We start from the raw sequence: 16,626 nt of genomic DNA on the forward strand, positions 1-16,626 counted from the left end.
TTACACTACTATCACTTTTTTGTATAATGTTGCTAGTAAATACAATATTTTATATCAAATTAACAAGCTAATATATTACGGCTAAATTTACTTGAGAATAAGTAGTTGAGTAAATAGAAACTTAACTTATAATAAAACATACCTACTTGGAAAATTCCGTACGAAATACAAAATACTTAGTAAAATATAAAATAACTCATACGGAACCCTATCCTGGGCATGTCCGACACGCTCTTAGCCGGATTTTTTCTTTATTGGGAAACAAACAGCGTAAATACCACAAAGTATCTTGTCTTAGTCATATGTTCAATCGTCTTCCGAGAGATACGCTGAAGATTCGATATCAACTATCTTTTGTTTAATTTTCTTAAGTAAACTCTCTGATATACCGGCTAAATGCGAGTCGGACTCGCGTACCGAGGGTTCTACACAAATGAGTACCTAAGTGATTTCGAATAATATCATATTACGAGTATGAAGGGGAAAACGATCAATTTAAGTATGTTTATTTTGTTAAATTACTTTTAAACTATATGACTTATTTTATTTCCAAATTTGCACAAACATACTTATAAATGTGCTAAATTTCAACATGACCGGTCCAGTAGTCAGAACAAAATTTGTTCATACATCATATTTAATATACTGTGACAAACAGATAGACAATGGATTGATCCTATAATTAATTGATCCCTTATTGCTCCTTTGGGCATTACAATATTTCTGTTCTTTTTTTCTTTATTTTACTCATATCTACTTAATATGTAGGATTATTCTAAGATATTCTATTGTTTTTGTTTCAATATTAATATTAGACAGTTTAATTTAATTGGATGTGATGTGTTAATTTGAAATGAAACAGAATTTAATTAATTAGGCAGTGTACACGAATGTCATGGAAATTAATGTAATTTGATTTAATGTAATAAAAATACATCTTATCTGCTTACTACCATAGTCTCATAAGAATATTGTATACACTAAAAATACTTGGATCTACTCAGTTATCCGAAAATAAATTATTTTGATTTGATTTTAATATAATATACTTTTATTCTTATAAATCTTTCGTTTTGTCGCTGTACGGTATGGAACTCTACAATTTAAAAACATCAATTATTGTACAATTCACCCAATTTCATTAATATGTCTGTAACTGTATCAGTTTGGTAGTAAACGCACGACGACTGCCTTGACCCCATGACTAGTTAAATTTATCATTATCAGCTGCTTATGTTAATTTAGTTTGCTAGTTCAACAACGTACCCAGTTTAAACTCGCTACTTTGAATGTTAGAAATAACATCCAATTTTGTTTGTACTTAATCTAAGGCGCCTCAAATTGAGGATTTGTCCTCCCGAGTCCTAACTTTTTTTAACAGATATAGTAGGTACTTTCAGACCATGTGGGTCACCAGGTTTGTTTCAACATTCTTAACCTCATAAGTCCTCATGTACTTCACAAAGTACAAATCAATTGTAAGAATAACTGCCGAATGTACTGCCGTATGGTGGAGTACAAATTTTTCAATTAAATTTGAACTTTAAATGTATGTAATTGATTTCCAAAATCACAAAACTTAGAATTCACGTCTCGGTCTGTAGAACTATGTATGATAAAAAAGTCAGGACTTACGAGGTTAAAATTCTTTATCGCACACACAAACATCACGCCGGTATTCCCAAATGGGGTAGGCAGAGCACACGAAACGAGCGGTAACACTTCGGAGCCACTTTTAGCAATTTTAGGTTTTAACTTTGACTAAAACTGTACAACAGTGACAGGTTGCTAGCCTGTCGCCTACGGTATATCATCATCATCATCATCCCAGCCTATATACGTCCACTGCTGGGCACAGGCCTCCTCTCAGAACAAGAGGCTTGGGCCATACTTCCCACGCGGGCCCAGTGCGGATTGGGAACTTCACACGCACCATTGAATTGCTTCGCAGGTTTGTGCAGGTTTCCTCACGATGTTTACCTTCACCGCAAAGCTCGTGGTAAATTTCAAATGTAATTCCGCACATGAATTTCGAATAACTCAGAGGTGCGAGCCGGGGTTTGAACCCACGACCCTCTGTTTGAGAGGCGATAGGTCAAACCACTAGGCCACCACGGCTTTTTTCTACGGTATATACCTTAACCTATATCCTCAGTCGCCTCTTACGACATCCACGGAAGAAATGGAGAGGTGTAATTCTAACCCAAACCCGACACCACACGGGTTTCCTCTTCAAATTCTTTATTCAATGAACAATTTGTGCTTTGTAAAGTACATTAGACCGTTATTCTTAGTGTTAATTAGTTATTTCTAAAGTACGCGGGGACTCACGAGGTTACTCCCTTCGTATTATACACCTTTATATTTATTTATTTAACATGGCATACATAACATATTTAATATAGACGTCCAGCTGTTTAGACTACAGAGGGAATCAAAGAAACATTATACATACTTTCATACATACGCTCGAAAAACATAACCTTCCCTCGGGGAGTCTAGTAAAAAGGACAATAATTATAACAGGTTAGAACCTTGAGCCATTCGTTATCAATGTTAAGATGGTGATGATTGACAGCGGCGGCCTTGGGGGGGGGGCGAACAGGGCAGTCGCCCGGGCCTCCCTCTTGCAGGGGCCTCTCGCAACAACCCAAGCATTTTTTTAAAAATACAGGTTTTTTTTAATATATTTCCGCGTCACCTTTTCACGAAGGACAAAAGGGCCTCGCAAAGACCTGCTGCCCGAAGCCTCGCAATGGGTAAGGCCGCCGCTGATGATTGATGAATCTGTTTTTCCGCAACATCTTATCGTCCGAAATTCCTCAGTGCCTTAAGACAAAAGTCTTCAACCAGTTTGTGTTGCCAGTAATGACATATGAATCCGAGACGTGGTGCTTCTCTATGGCCTTATAAATAGGCTCAGCGAGCTATGGAAAGGGCTATGCTCGGGGTTTCTCTACGCAATCGAATCAGAAATGAGGAGATACGTAGAAGAACGAAGGTCACCGACTTAGCCCAGCGAATCAGCTCGTTGAAGTGGCAATGGGCAATCAATTGGCTTAGTTAGATCGTTTCCCCAAAATCGTTATGTCCTAGTAGTAAAATTTCCATTCGCTTTTTTTCCAGTCATGCAATATCAACCCGGTATGAATAAATACCGCCATAACATTCCCGACCTGATATATACCGGCATGATAACCGGATGCCAAAAATTCCGACATGTTTCCCCGTCCCGTTAGTGTTAATTATACGAAAAACAGGGTCGGTTCCATGTCGGTATTATCCGGGCCGGTAAAAGACTGTCACTCAAGTTCTCAAATTTGCTCTTTCGTGCAGCATTGACTCTCCGGGTTGGAAGTGGACACATTTCGAACGTTCCGTCAACATGTCCACGTATCTCGTGGCCTACATAGTCAGCGACTTCGCGTCCGCCGAGACGACTTACGTCAGCAAGGACAACATCACGAAACCCATACGCATATGGGCCAGGCCCGAGTTGATCAGTAAGGTATGATCGGAGAAATAGTTAAATAGATTCATTTTTAGGATTCTGTAGCCGAAGGGTTACAAACGGAACTATGAACTATAAACAACAAGCGGCCCCGCAAACGTCGTCCTACCCGAAAAACACAACATTAATATTATGATAACATACCAACAGCGCCATCTTTTTTTTTTTATTCAACTCGATGGCAAACGAGCAAGTGGGTCTCCTGATGGCTGTGCTGATGGTAAGAGATCACCACTGCCCATAAACATCTGCAACACCAGGGGTATTGCAGATGCGTTGCCAACCTAGAGGTCTAAGATGGGATACCTCAAATCTAGTCTAATCTAGTGGGTCCAATTGCGTTTCCAAACCATCAGCCAACGTTGTTTTGCCATATCAATTATTTTAAGTGTATATTTTTCTAGGCAAATATAAAATAACTAACTTATTATTGTAAGTGTGTGGGGATGTGGTAGGTATATAACTGACAGTTCCGAAACCCATGAACATTTTATATAAGAAATTGTTTTTACTTTTTTCGTAAATGTTCCAATGATTTTAACACTTATTATCTTATTCCTGACGAAGATAAATCCAAAAAAAAAAAAAAACATAAAAATTGGCCCAGCCATTCTGGAGTTATATTGGTGTACTAACACGACTTTGTTTTATTTAAATAGATTACTTTGCTCACCCGCGATCATGCGATAGCTACATCTATGTAACAAATGTGTCTATGCAGGTCCTCCGCCTCCACGCTGTGTGAACATACACATAAAAAAAAATTATCACACCACCACACTACGTTGACCCGTTTCGAACTCAAACAGAGTTCATCATCAGAGCAACACAACCGTTCACTATCCTACCAGATGTCAGATTCACATCTAATCTAACATCATGTGGTCTAGCAACTCATAGCATGGTGAACTTGAAAACTTATACGCTATGATCACTAAAAAATATAATGAGGGTGTCATATTAATGAAATCCACAATAGCACTTTTGGGAATTCCCGTGGGAATTTTAATACAACTGTCGAATCTAATGGTTTACGAGTGCGAATCCGCGGGTTAAAGTCTAATTGTAAATCATTTTCAGGCTAACTACGCTTTGAACATAACCCCTAAACTGTTGGATTACTACGAGGACGTGTTCGGGGTCCCGTACGTGCTGGACAAGTTGGACCTCGTGGCCGTCCCGGACTTCTCCAGCGGCGCCATGGAGAACTGGGGGCTCATCACCTTCAGGTAAGAGGATCGAGACCCAGCGTACTTAGTTTAAGGTATGTGTCTAAGCAAATGTCAACTTTTATTAATTGGCAATAAGGGCCTTTGCACACAGCGTTTTTGACATGCATTTAAAAAACGCGGTGTGTAAAAGCCCTAAATTTCGATTTCACATAATCTTTAGGTTGTAGCTCGCAAAAAAAACTAAAGTGACGAAAGCCAAAAATTTTCCTAACTAAACTGATAGAGGGCGGGGTCTCAAAGAACTGAAGGTTTTTAGGGCCAGTGTGTCATCAAAAAAGTATGAATTCAAAAAAATAAGTAGAAAAGCCCTGACTTAAAAAAAACTTTAAATAAAAAACCAAAAAAGAAAAACTAGTCTAGTAGTATAGAACTCTGTTAAGTAACTTAAACTTCAACAATCGGCACCCATTCAAAATCGTGACCAGCTCTAAAATTCCCAGTATTGGGAGCTTAACAATTTTAATCACTTTTCCTTACAGAGAAACGACACTACTCTTCGACGAGAAGGACAGTGTCCCGCGCGACAAGCAAAACGTGGCCATAGACGTGGCCCACGAACTGGCCCACCAGTGGTTCGGCAACCTGGTCACCATGCGGTGGTGGACCGATCTCTGGCTGAATGAGGGATTCGCCACTTACATCGAGTGCGTCGGCGTTGACCACGTAAGTGAACAGACGGGTTTGTATCATTTCGTCTAAAAAGCAGCTGGTCTATGTAGCAACTTGTCTAAGAATCAAGTGGTCTAAAAATCTTTGACTCAAAATCGACGGAGCTCCGCAGCGGAGCTCCTTTTCCGCGTGACTGAGGCGCTTCGCGCCTTCTCGCACTCTAACCTAGCCTACCTGTTTTTTCAAGTTTTCAACAAAAACAGGTTAGGGCACTTGCTTCTTAGAACACTTGCTACTTAAATCAGTTGCTTCTTAGACCAGTTACTACTTAGACCAGCTGCTTTTTTTAGACGAAATGATACTAACCCAACAGACTATCTAAGGTATACGATCTAGGGCTGAAAAGGAGGCTTTCTTAACGGATGCGGGCGGAGGCGGATGCAGTCTATTCTAATATGAGTAATTTAAGAAAGGGCAAATTATGTTTCACATATAAGGTTTTGTGCTGCTTTATCGTCTCGCTAACGATTTCCTAGTGATTCATAGGTCAAGTTTAGTATGTCAACGTAAGTAAAACTCCGTAACAACTTTGCAAACCTATTACGACAAAAACGATATTTCAACACGACATTTGCAGCAAAATATTACCATCCTAGTGCGCTCAGTTTCTTCGTCTGTACAGCACGCTTTTGACTCTAGCCTACCGATGACTTATGTACTCGTATGACACCATGGGGGCGAGTGTTTATCAATAGTACAACCCCGTTCGTTTCCCTTTACAGATCGAGCCAGAATGGAACATGTTCGAGTCGTTTTCCATTGAGAAAATGGACTTGCTCCGCTCCGATGCACTGAAGAATACTTCTCCGGTTTCGCGAAAAGTGATTGATGCGTCGGAGATTTCGCAGAAGTTCGATGTGATATCTTACACTAAGGGGGCTAATCTGATAAGGATGCTGAACCATACGTTGTCTGAAGAGCTGTTCCATAAGGGGCTGCTCATTTATTTGAATGATTGGTAAGTTAATTACCCTTTTTACCTTGTTCCTCTATTGCCATAAGCAAGTAAGCAATGAAAATAAAAATAAAAAGGCTCATCATGGTCTGAAAGACGTCCACTGTTGTACAACACCCGCAGCTCTCAACAACTTGCCCGCGACTCTTGAGATATCTTCAGTCCAACTAGTAGGAGGGGCCTGCCAAGATTTCGTCTTCGGATTAGTGGTCGCAAGAAGACCTTTCTCCCCCAACGGTTATCTGTTCTTCGAGCGATGTGGCCCGCCCGTTGCCACTTCAGCTTGCATAATTCTTCGAGCTTTCCATTACGAATTTCCGCACTCCAGATTCTATCGCGCAAAGATACTCCGAGCATAACTCCCGAAGATTCTTCATTCGGGCCTACGCAAAGTGATGTTTTAAAAAGTTTGGCTTAGTTGTTGACGTAAATTGACACAAGTTATTTATGTGGCAGGAAATACAAAAACGCCGAAGAGAACGACTTGTGGACAGCCATGTCGAAAGCAACCCAGTCTGATCCTAACTTGGGCGGATTGTCGGCGGTAGATTTCATGAACTCTTGGACACGTCAAGCGGGGTACCCGGTCGTCAACGTAAAACGGAATTATGACACTGGAGAAGTTACGTTCGAACAGGTAAGCCGAATGTTCCGCGTGTTCTCACCATCATCATAAATTAACTATAGACAATTAAGATTGGTTTTTTGGAATCTTTTTGTATTTTTTAAAAAAGTTTTTGGAAAAAAGTTTCTCGATGAGGGCTACGGCATAGATGTCGCAAGCGTCACTGCTTAAGTGACTAAGTAAGAAACAAACAAGCTGAGATATGAGGTGCATAGGGAAATTCGTGTCGGTACCGTTGACCACCAGTGGTGTAGCGGTATAGCACGCGGTACGGATTACCGAGGACCTGGATTCGATTCCCAGTGATGGTCTTATTTTTCTGTTTTTTTCTGTGCATCTTTATTTCAGTTTGTATTTCAATATAGACAATTACTAACACTACACTATGCTGACATGTTTCGAACTAACCAGTTTAATACCAGAGCAACACAACCATTCACCATGCTACCAGATGTTAGTCTCAGAGCCATAGGTCATCTCTGGCATGGCAACACACACTGGTTGAAGACTTAGTCTTCAGGCACTGTGGAATATTGGATGAGAAGACAGCACAAACAATGGGTCCCGACCGCTGCCCATCCGAATTAGATTATTCGGGCGCCTTTTTTGTCAAACCAACCTACCTAATTGGACAATTTGTCCAAGGTAAACAAACATAGTGGTCAACGAACTTGAGTATCCTTCTCGACGATAACCAGCACGGCATCCATTATTTTACAAGGTTTTATTTAACTTGGTGGTCCAGCCGGGATCGTCTCCGAAGGACGGAACTCCTCAACGGTCAATGGCATCGACTTGAAATTTGGTGTGCAAATGTAGTTTGGGTGGCAATGTAAGTACTGTTAACAAAGTGTACAGTCAGCAGAAAACAGATTGTGTTAAAATGTTTTTATTAGCAAAAACTTACTATCTGCGTCTTTTCAGAAACTGTTCACCAGCTCCAACGAGCCATACCAAAGCATGGTGGACCAGATATGGCACGTCCCCATCAGCTATACCGCCATGGACGCGCCGCCGGCGCTCTGGTCGGCCGCGCCGAGTCTCTGGCTCAAGGAACGCTCTACTGTCGCCCAAATACCTCTCAACGCCACACAAGCGCTTTATGTCAACGTTGACGCCATTGGTAAGTAGTAGTAAGGCTGTGTTTCCACCAGAGATGTGCAAGGATACGGTGTGAGGAATGTGTTTGTCATTAACCAATAGAAACGCTTGATATACCTATCCGGTAAGCCCTCTCTTTCTGAGAGGAGGCCTGTGCCCAGCAGTGGACGTATATAAGCTATAGGATGATGATGATGATGATTTACCTATCCTCGCTCAACGCAGCTGTGGTGGAAACACAGCCTGACTCAGTCAAATCATGTCTGTATAAATAAAAATAAATCGTTATGTAAAAGCAAAACTGGAGAATGGCTGGACCAATCTGGCTATAATAATAACATGGGACACTTGACACCAATTGACCTAGTCCCAAACTAAGGAAAGCGTGTACTATGGCTACTAGGCGACGGATAAACTTACTTATATAGATAAATACATACATACTTAAATACATATTAAACATCCAAGACCCGAAAACAAACATTCGTATTATTAGAAATAGAAATAGAAATAGAAGACATTTATTCACGTTCACAAAGACACACAAACTATTATTTTTATTTTATTCGTACTATTATTGCTCCAGCCGGGAATCGAACCCGGGACCTCAAGCTGCGTAGTCAGGTTCTCTAACCACTTGGCTATCCAGTCGTCATAATCGTCATAATAATATGGATAAGACAGGATATTATTTATTGTATGAATAAATATCATAATTAACCTCCTTTGAGTAACCCAGCAAGTACAATAAGGGTTACTTCACAGGTGAAATATCGCTAGGTGGCATTAGTATCGTGAGATCCGTTTGTAGATAGTCTTGCTTTGGCTCATAACCAATAACAAAAGTGGCTCAAAAGTAGACATCTTAGGTCACCAGGGTCTATCTTGCCAAAGGAGCGCCGGCCGCCTGTCCCACCATGCTTCCCCCAACGACGTCATCCGGAGGGCCCTTGCTACCGTCAACGTGCCGGCTATTTTAGAGCCGAACGGTATTGCACGCGACGGTGGTAAGCGGCCAGACGGTATGACACTCGTTCCGTGGAAGCAAGGTAGGACACTTGTATGGGACGCCACCTGTGTGGACACGCTAGCTCCTTCACACGTCCCAGCGACGTCCTCCATGGCCGGCGCCGCACCAGCAACAGCGGAACAGCTCAAACGGCGCAAATATGCAGCCCTTGGGGAGGGCTATATTATTATATTTGCGCCGTTTAGTGTTGAGACCCTAGGGCGTGGGGGCCAGGCGCACGCGATATCGCGAAAGAGATATCCGCGCGCCTCGTTGATGTTTCAGGTGACCAGAGGGCTGGCAGCTATTTTGGGCAAAGGATTAGCCTTGCGATACAGCGCGGGAATGCTGCCAGCCTTTGGGTACAATGAACAGCGACGGTGACCTAGGGGGGATTTTTTATTAGTTATATTTTTAAATGTTTAATGTATTGTGTTTTATTGCTTTTTGTTATAAATAAATAAACTACAAATAACAAAAGTGACGCAAATGTCAAAGTTGTCAGAAAGAAAGATTTATTTTCGTTTTATTTATTTTGGCGGCCGGATGGCCAAGTGGTTAGAGAACCTGACTACGAAGCTTGAGGTCCCGGGTTCGATTCCCGGCCGGGCCAGATATTTGTATGAATAATACGAATGTTTGTTCTCGGGTCTTGGGTGTTTAATATGTATTTAAGTATGTATCTACGCGGATTGAAACGAGATGACTCGCCAGGTATTACATAAACCCCTAAGGGGTTTTCAATAGTGGCTCGTAATTTTCCACTCACTTGTACCACTTGTTTATATAAATAAATTAAAAAAAAAATCTATCTCTATAACTTTATTTATCCGTTGCTTAGTACCCATAACACAAGCTTTGCTAAGCTTACTTTGGGACTAGGTCAATTGGTGTGAATTGTCCCGTGATATTTATGTATAAGTTGTTTATCCGTTGCCTAGTATCCATAGTACAAGCTTTGCTTAGTTTGGGACTAGGTCAATTGGTGTCAAGTGCCCCATGATATTTTTTTTTTCAAACGTACCTCACTATACTAACGCCTACTAACCCGTCAGAGTAACCATTATTAGATAGTTTGTCTTGCTGCATAACGTAACTTCGAAGAATAAATTATATCACAGACTATATGAAACATTCTTTATAACAAACGCTTTTATTATTATTTGACCGTATCGCCTCAATACTTTATCTCAAAATAAATTAACTAAGGAGAAATACCACAGGTTATTACCGAGTAAACTACGATGAGAAAAACTGGGAGCTCCTTAGCACAGCCCTGAAGGCCGGCTACTTCAAGTCACCAATCACGAAGGCGCAATTGATCGACGACGCGTTCAACTTGGCCAAATCCGCCCAATTAAACTACAGTCAGGCGTTAGGGTTGACAACTTGCGTTATTGATGGTGAAGACTCCAAAATTGTGTGGGATCTGCTGTTCAACAATATGGGGTTCTTGAAGTATAACATCAGAAAGACATCGGGATATGTGTATTTTCAGGTGAGATATAGTAAAATTATCTTCATCAATATCATCATCATCATTTAAGAGTTTCACTCATGTCGTCAGCCTTTTCACTTCTTGATATGACTCGGCATTAACATTTTCCTTAGTTCCGTTAAATAGTTTAGGGGCTGTTTCACCATCCACTGATTAGTGTTAACTGACGGTTAAATGTGATGCCGTCTCTATTTGTTTTGTTCGAATAGACAGAGACGTCATCACATTTAACCGTCAGTTAACAGTAATCAATGGATGGTGATGGTGAAACAGCCCCTTAATCTCGCTTTTCTCTTTCACCTTCTTTCTCTCCCCCCTTAAATAATTCCCGAAAAAAATATAGTTGTCATAAAAACCTTTTGGAATAAAACCTGATTATTCCAAATTTAAATAAAAACATGCGTCAGAACCTGTTCATTTATTTTCATCGGTTTAAATCCGAAGTGAACATTGGCGGACAAACAAAATGTTTTTATGTATGTGAAATGATTTATCACTGTTACGGATCGGCAAACGTAGCGTAGGACGTCCTCAGACTCGGTGGAGCGATGATCTTCGCAGGGCGGTTGGCAAGAGCTGGATGAGGATCGTGCTCAGTGGCGTGCCATGGGAGAGGCCTATGTCCAGCAGTGGACGAACATAGGCTGATGATGATGATAAATAAGAACATCATCCTAAAATTGCCTGATTCGAAAAACTAACGCTTAGACCCATACTGAATAAACGAAATTAATAAAACCTCATGAACTCATGCGACTTGATTTAAATAACCCGCTGAACACACGCCCCTGAAGATCTCTTCGCCTTTCGAAGAGGCCAAAACGATTCCTAACTCTGCCAACTTAACCTTGAGTTAAGGCCTTTATTTCAACTGCATGACATGAATATAAGACTTGTTTTAAAACAAACTTTAACGCTTCTTAAAACTATTGACAGGATTACATGAAGATAATACTCCAGAAGCAACTGGAACGTCTGAACTACGGCCTGAGCCAACCAAAAGACTATAACGAGGCATTCCTGGTGGAGAACCTAGTCATGTGGGAGTGCGAGGTGGAGAGCGAACGGTGCCTGAGCTGGGCCAGGCAGGAGTTCGATGCCTGGGCAGAACACCCTGATGCTGCCAACAACTCGTAAGTGACAAGTTTTAAGACCAATTCAGACCTACAAGAAAAATTGTGCAATTGAGATTACATTATTTATTATTTATTAATTTGTCAATAAAAAATACAGCATTACAGTAAAAACCAATGCGCTGTAAAATTCAATTTATACAATAAAAACACAAAAAGATGTACAAAAAAAACCGTCCAAGAGCGTGTCGGACACGCCCAAGATAGGGTTCCGTAGCCATTACGAAAAAATCAAGTTATAATTTTCGAAAGATTTCGTATTGTGTGCGGCTTCTTCCAAGTTATTTTATTTTATACCTCAGGCTGCTATAAACTACTAATAATTCTCAAGAAATCTTAGCCGTTATAATTTTTCGATAAGTTTAATATACTTACTACCATCCTGATTTTTTTCAAATTTTTCCACCCAACAGTTTAGATTTTAGAGGGGGGGGGGGACGCTCGACTTTAATGAAAATTTACACTTTAAAGTTGAATATTTGGCAAACAGATAACTGAATCGAAAAATCGTGTTGGCAACGCCCAAATAGTTTTAAAAGACCTATCCAACGATACCCACACTCCAGGATTAATCGAGAAAAAAAAATTACCCCCACTTTACTTCTTTGGTTGGTAACCTAAAAAATTTTTTTTATTTTACTTTGTTGGCGTGACTAATCACTCCTAGTTCTAGTACTAAACTTTCTAGTACTATCGGTGTCTGAGCTTAGCGGCGGACTGACAGACAGACAGACGGACAGACATGGAGAAACTATAAGGGTTCCTAATTGACTACGGAACCCTACAAAGAGTTATTTAGGGTTTTTATCCTTGCTTGCTTTTTTTTCATTACGGCTTTCAATTGCCCAACTTCAACCTCGCTCGCTTAACGGCCTCGCAAGGTGAAGCAACTGGCACGGTTTTTGAGCAGATCTAAACTGAGCTTTATAAACAACTAGCTGTGGCCCGCGACTCCGTCCGCGTAGAATTCGTTTATCGCTATCTGGAGGGAACTATTCAATTTTCCAGGATAAAAATATCCTATATCCTTCCCCGGGACTCAAACTTCATCTAAATCGGTACAGCGGTTAAGACGTGATGAAGTAACAAATAAACAAACAGATTTACAAACCTTCGCATTTATAACATTAGCGGGATTAAAGTTTCATATGTCAACAGTATCCCCGCATACCTTCGCTCTCTGGTATACAACATGGCGCTGAAACACGGCGGGCGGCGCGAGTTCGATCTGCTATGGGGCGTGTTCCAAAATGCGACTGACCCTAACATCAAGAATCTCATCATCACCAACCTGCCGTCTACTAAGGAAGAAGCTTTGGTCACGTTGTAAGTGCTTAGAGGTTTTTACTCAGAGCTCCCACAGGCCGCCAAAAAAATGGAGACGATGTGGCTTCGCAGCCGAATACATGTAATGGGTAGTGTGCTCCAAGTGCAGTATACTACTGCTAAAGCGCGACAGGTGGTGCGAGTTCGATCTGCTATGGGACGTTTCCCAAAACGCAAGTGAACAACATTAACCCTTAATAAGGCCCGATTAGCGATTAGGCGTTTTCATCCTTTTATCTCACCACTCATCATGAAAACTTTCTGTAAAACCTACCATGCGAAAATATCTCCCCACAAACAACTTCTAACGCAGTGGCTCATGCAGCACGACTATCATGAGACCGAAACGCTTCTAACTGTAGTACAATAATCCAAGTTCCACAGACTTTTATCCGATACAAGCAACTTATTACACCAAATATTTATTAATATTTACACACACACACACACACACACACACACACACATTTATATATAGGAAGTCATTATAAAACCACATTTAAATAGCAAATGTACCTAATATTATAATAATCTTAGTTAGGTTATAGTATATAAGCAGTAGCAGGAAGTAATGCGTAGTAGTATATATTAACCGGTCTTATTTCCTACCTGGATCCTGTAACACAGGGACTCCTAGCTCAGGATCCAGAGCCGTAGACTCTTGTTTATAAGTTTTTTATGCAATAAATTATTTTTCATTATTTTCATTTTCATTTATTGGAGCAAACTACCACAGAATCAAAAGCATCTATCGAATACATACCTGGTAAAATGATATTTTAAATCTATTCGTGTTTTCAATAATTAAAATGGAAATTGTGACGTATTATGAAACCAATAAGGTTCAATTTCCAACTCAATGCATGTGGTCGCTAAATCGACTCTGCCTTATTAAAGGTTAAAAATCTTATTATCACCAACCTGCCTTCTACTAAAGAGGCGCTGGTCACATATTAAGTGATTTAAAGGTTTTTAGCACACACAAGGTGTCAACAATTGGAGTCGATGTGTTTTCGCAGCACTGACTTGTTTGTTTTTTGTTCAAACCAACCAAGATTGAGAGACTGGAGATGAAATAGAAGCGATAATTAGAAAGCATGCAAGAAGTGAAGCGGTGTGTTACTAGTTTTAAGTTAAACTATAACGATTGAGTTATTTAAAGTGCCCACTGTGATTTTAAACGTCATGTGGCATGTAGATAAGTAAACAAAATACTCTCCCACAACTGCACTAGGAAAAAGCCCTTGGTTGTGCTGCAACTGGATTTAGAGGTTTCTATTTTGAGCTCCCAAATGTCTCCCACACTTGGACCATTTCATGGTAGTATACTATTCTGTTGATATCAAGAACTTGTAAATCTGTCATTTGATATTCTTTCGGAGAAGAAGCACTGATCCCATTAGAAGTTCCAACATAGACGATTATAGAGAAAGCTTACTAACTAAATTTAAATAATACCATGTAATTACAGGCTTCTCGAGAAGAGTCTCAACGACTTGCCCAACCAATACGCGGCTTCTGTATGGAGCGTGGAACCCTCAGTGGGCGCTCGCATCGCACAAGACTTCCTCATAGCTAACTTCGATGCTGTCTATGACAAGTTCACTAAGTTGGACGAGTTTACGTTCCCCAGCATTCTGAGCGGGGCTTTTGGCTTCATTACTACTACGGAGGAATTGGATAAGGTAAAGCGTTTTAGATGTATGTTTTCTATTATTAAATGTGATTCCGTCTCCGTCTATTCGAACAAAACACGCATCACACTAACGTTTTCCCATAGACAAAAGCAAGCTAAGTAACGGGTGATTGAATAAATTATAACTACGTCGTATTTACAGTTCAAAGCATTCGCGCACCAGCATAAGGAGAAATTAGTGCCGATGTCGCAAACGCTCCAGAAAATCGTCGACACCGCCACGCTGCGGATACGGTGGATTGCCTCCCATGCTGCTGAAGTTAACGCCTGGCTCAAGGACTATGTTACCAGTAAGTACTCTTTCTCGAGGGTCGTGGGTTCAAACCCCGGCTCGCACCTCGGTGAGTTTTTCGAAATTCATGTGCGGAGTTACATTTGAAATTTACCACGAGCTTTGCGGTGAAGGAAAACATCGTGAGGAAACCTGCACAAACCTGCGAAGCGATTCAATGGTGCGTGTGAAGTTCCCAATCCGCACTGGGCCCGCGTGGGAACTATGGCCCAAGCCCTCTTGTTCTGAGAGGAGGCCTGTGCCCAGCAGTGGGACGTATAAAGGCTGGGATGATGATGATGATGACTCTTTCTGAAGTCTTAGCGAACACTCCATTAGGTTGCGTTTCAACCAGAGATGTCCGAGGAATGTGTTTTTTGTGAATCAATACGAACGATTGTTTTTTTGTAATCTTTTTGTATTTTTTATTTCAATTTCAATTTTTTTTGTTACTTTTACGGCCATCCCGTAAAACCCATATCTTTTTTTTTTAATAGCTTATAATATGTCCCACTGCAGGGCAAATGCCTCCCCTTTCTTATTCCACTCGTCTCTACTCTTGGCCAGCTCTTGCCAATCTGACTGGAATCGGTCCAGGTCGTCCCGCCATCTCCTCTAAATACAAACTGAAATATAGTCTACTAGCTAACTAGAATCGAACCCAGGTCCTCAGCATTCCGTGTAGTGGTATAGACTACATCACCACTGGACAGTGATACAGACACGAATTTCTCCTATGCACCACATATCTCAGCTTGTTTATTTTCTTATTTAGTCACTTAAGCAGCGACACTAGCGACATCTATGCTGTAGCCCTCATCGAGAAACTTTCGGCACCCCATTGGAACTAACCGCTCACCCGGACAAGAGATGTCGTTATTAAGCAATCAAATTAAGATTGATTAACTTGGTTCGATTCCCAGCGCTGGTCCTATTTTTCTGGTTTTTCTATGCATCTATATTTCAGTTTGTATTTTCAATAGGAACGATTCATTTACCTCGCCTGTGTGCTCAGCTGTTTGCGTGGTGCTGTGCGTTGATAGGCCAATGAAGCGGTTCTATTGGTTCATGAAAAACAAATTCCTCACAAACACGTCATCACCTCACACATTTCTGGTGGAAACTCAGTCTTATAATCCGCTGTTATTATTATACTACTGTCAAACACTCGTTGCCAATGGTGCCATAAATCGTCGGTGCGCTAGAGCGGTATTTATTTTTTGATAAACGCTTGTCGGGTTCTAAAATAATGAAAAGTTCACAATACGGTGTTTAACTGTTTCACTGTTTGTGAAAATATGGGAAAACAGGCTATGTTCAGCGAAGAAAAAATATGATTCGGTTGGAAATTTAATTTATAGTGATTTTTTGAAAAATCTGTGTATCTGTCTCTTTCTAAAATGCTTTTCTCTAAGCAAATGCTATGGCGCTACTTGCGTGTGACGTAACATGCTAATATTTCTTTCTCTGTCTAGTCTTGAATTTCATACTTTCATAGCTCTGTTATATTTAATGGTAGCTTAAAAATTATGTTTCCGTTCGATAACATGCATTGACAAGATTTGATTTATTAAATAAATAAAAAATACTCATATATATA

At 40.6% G+C, this 16,626-nt stretch overlaps 1 protein-coding gene across 2 annotated transcripts in view; it reads left to right on the forward strand.

Moving 5' to 3' along the window:
- Positions 1 to 16,626, forward strand: part of LOC141427622 (aminopeptidase N-like) — a 31,470-nt gene that overhangs the window by 10,338 nt on the left and 4,506 nt on the right. For both annotated transcript variants that reach the window (XM_074087230.1, XM_074087231.1), the window contains 11 exons: positions 3,337 to 3,508; positions 4,592 to 4,740; positions 5,223 to 5,406; positions 6,135 to 6,370; positions 6,824 to 7,004; positions 7,917 to 8,115; positions 10,326 to 10,600; positions 11,537 to 11,733; positions 12,892 to 13,059; positions 14,531 to 14,744; positions 14,898 to 15,045. In XM_074087230.1, coding sequence (XP_073943331.1) covers positions 3,337 to 3,508; positions 4,592 to 4,740; positions 5,223 to 5,406; positions 6,135 to 6,370; positions 6,824 to 7,004; positions 7,917 to 8,115; positions 10,326 to 10,600; positions 11,537 to 11,733; positions 12,892 to 13,059; positions 14,531 to 14,744; positions 14,898 to 15,045 — 2,123 coding nt within the window. The remainder of the gene's footprint in view (positions 1 to 3,336; positions 3,509 to 4,591; positions 4,741 to 5,222; positions 5,407 to 6,134; positions 6,371 to 6,823; positions 7,005 to 7,916; positions 8,116 to 10,325; positions 10,601 to 11,536; positions 11,734 to 12,891; positions 13,060 to 14,530; positions 14,745 to 14,897; positions 15,046 to 16,626) is intronic.

This window comes from Choristoneura fumiferana, chromosome 4, assembly GCF_025370935.1.
Source record: "Choristoneura fumiferana chromosome 4, NRCan_CFum_1, whole genome shotgun sequence".
In the NCBI taxonomy this organism is placed as follows: domain Eukaryota; kingdom Metazoa; phylum Arthropoda; class Insecta; order Lepidoptera; family Tortricidae; genus Choristoneura; species Choristoneura fumiferana.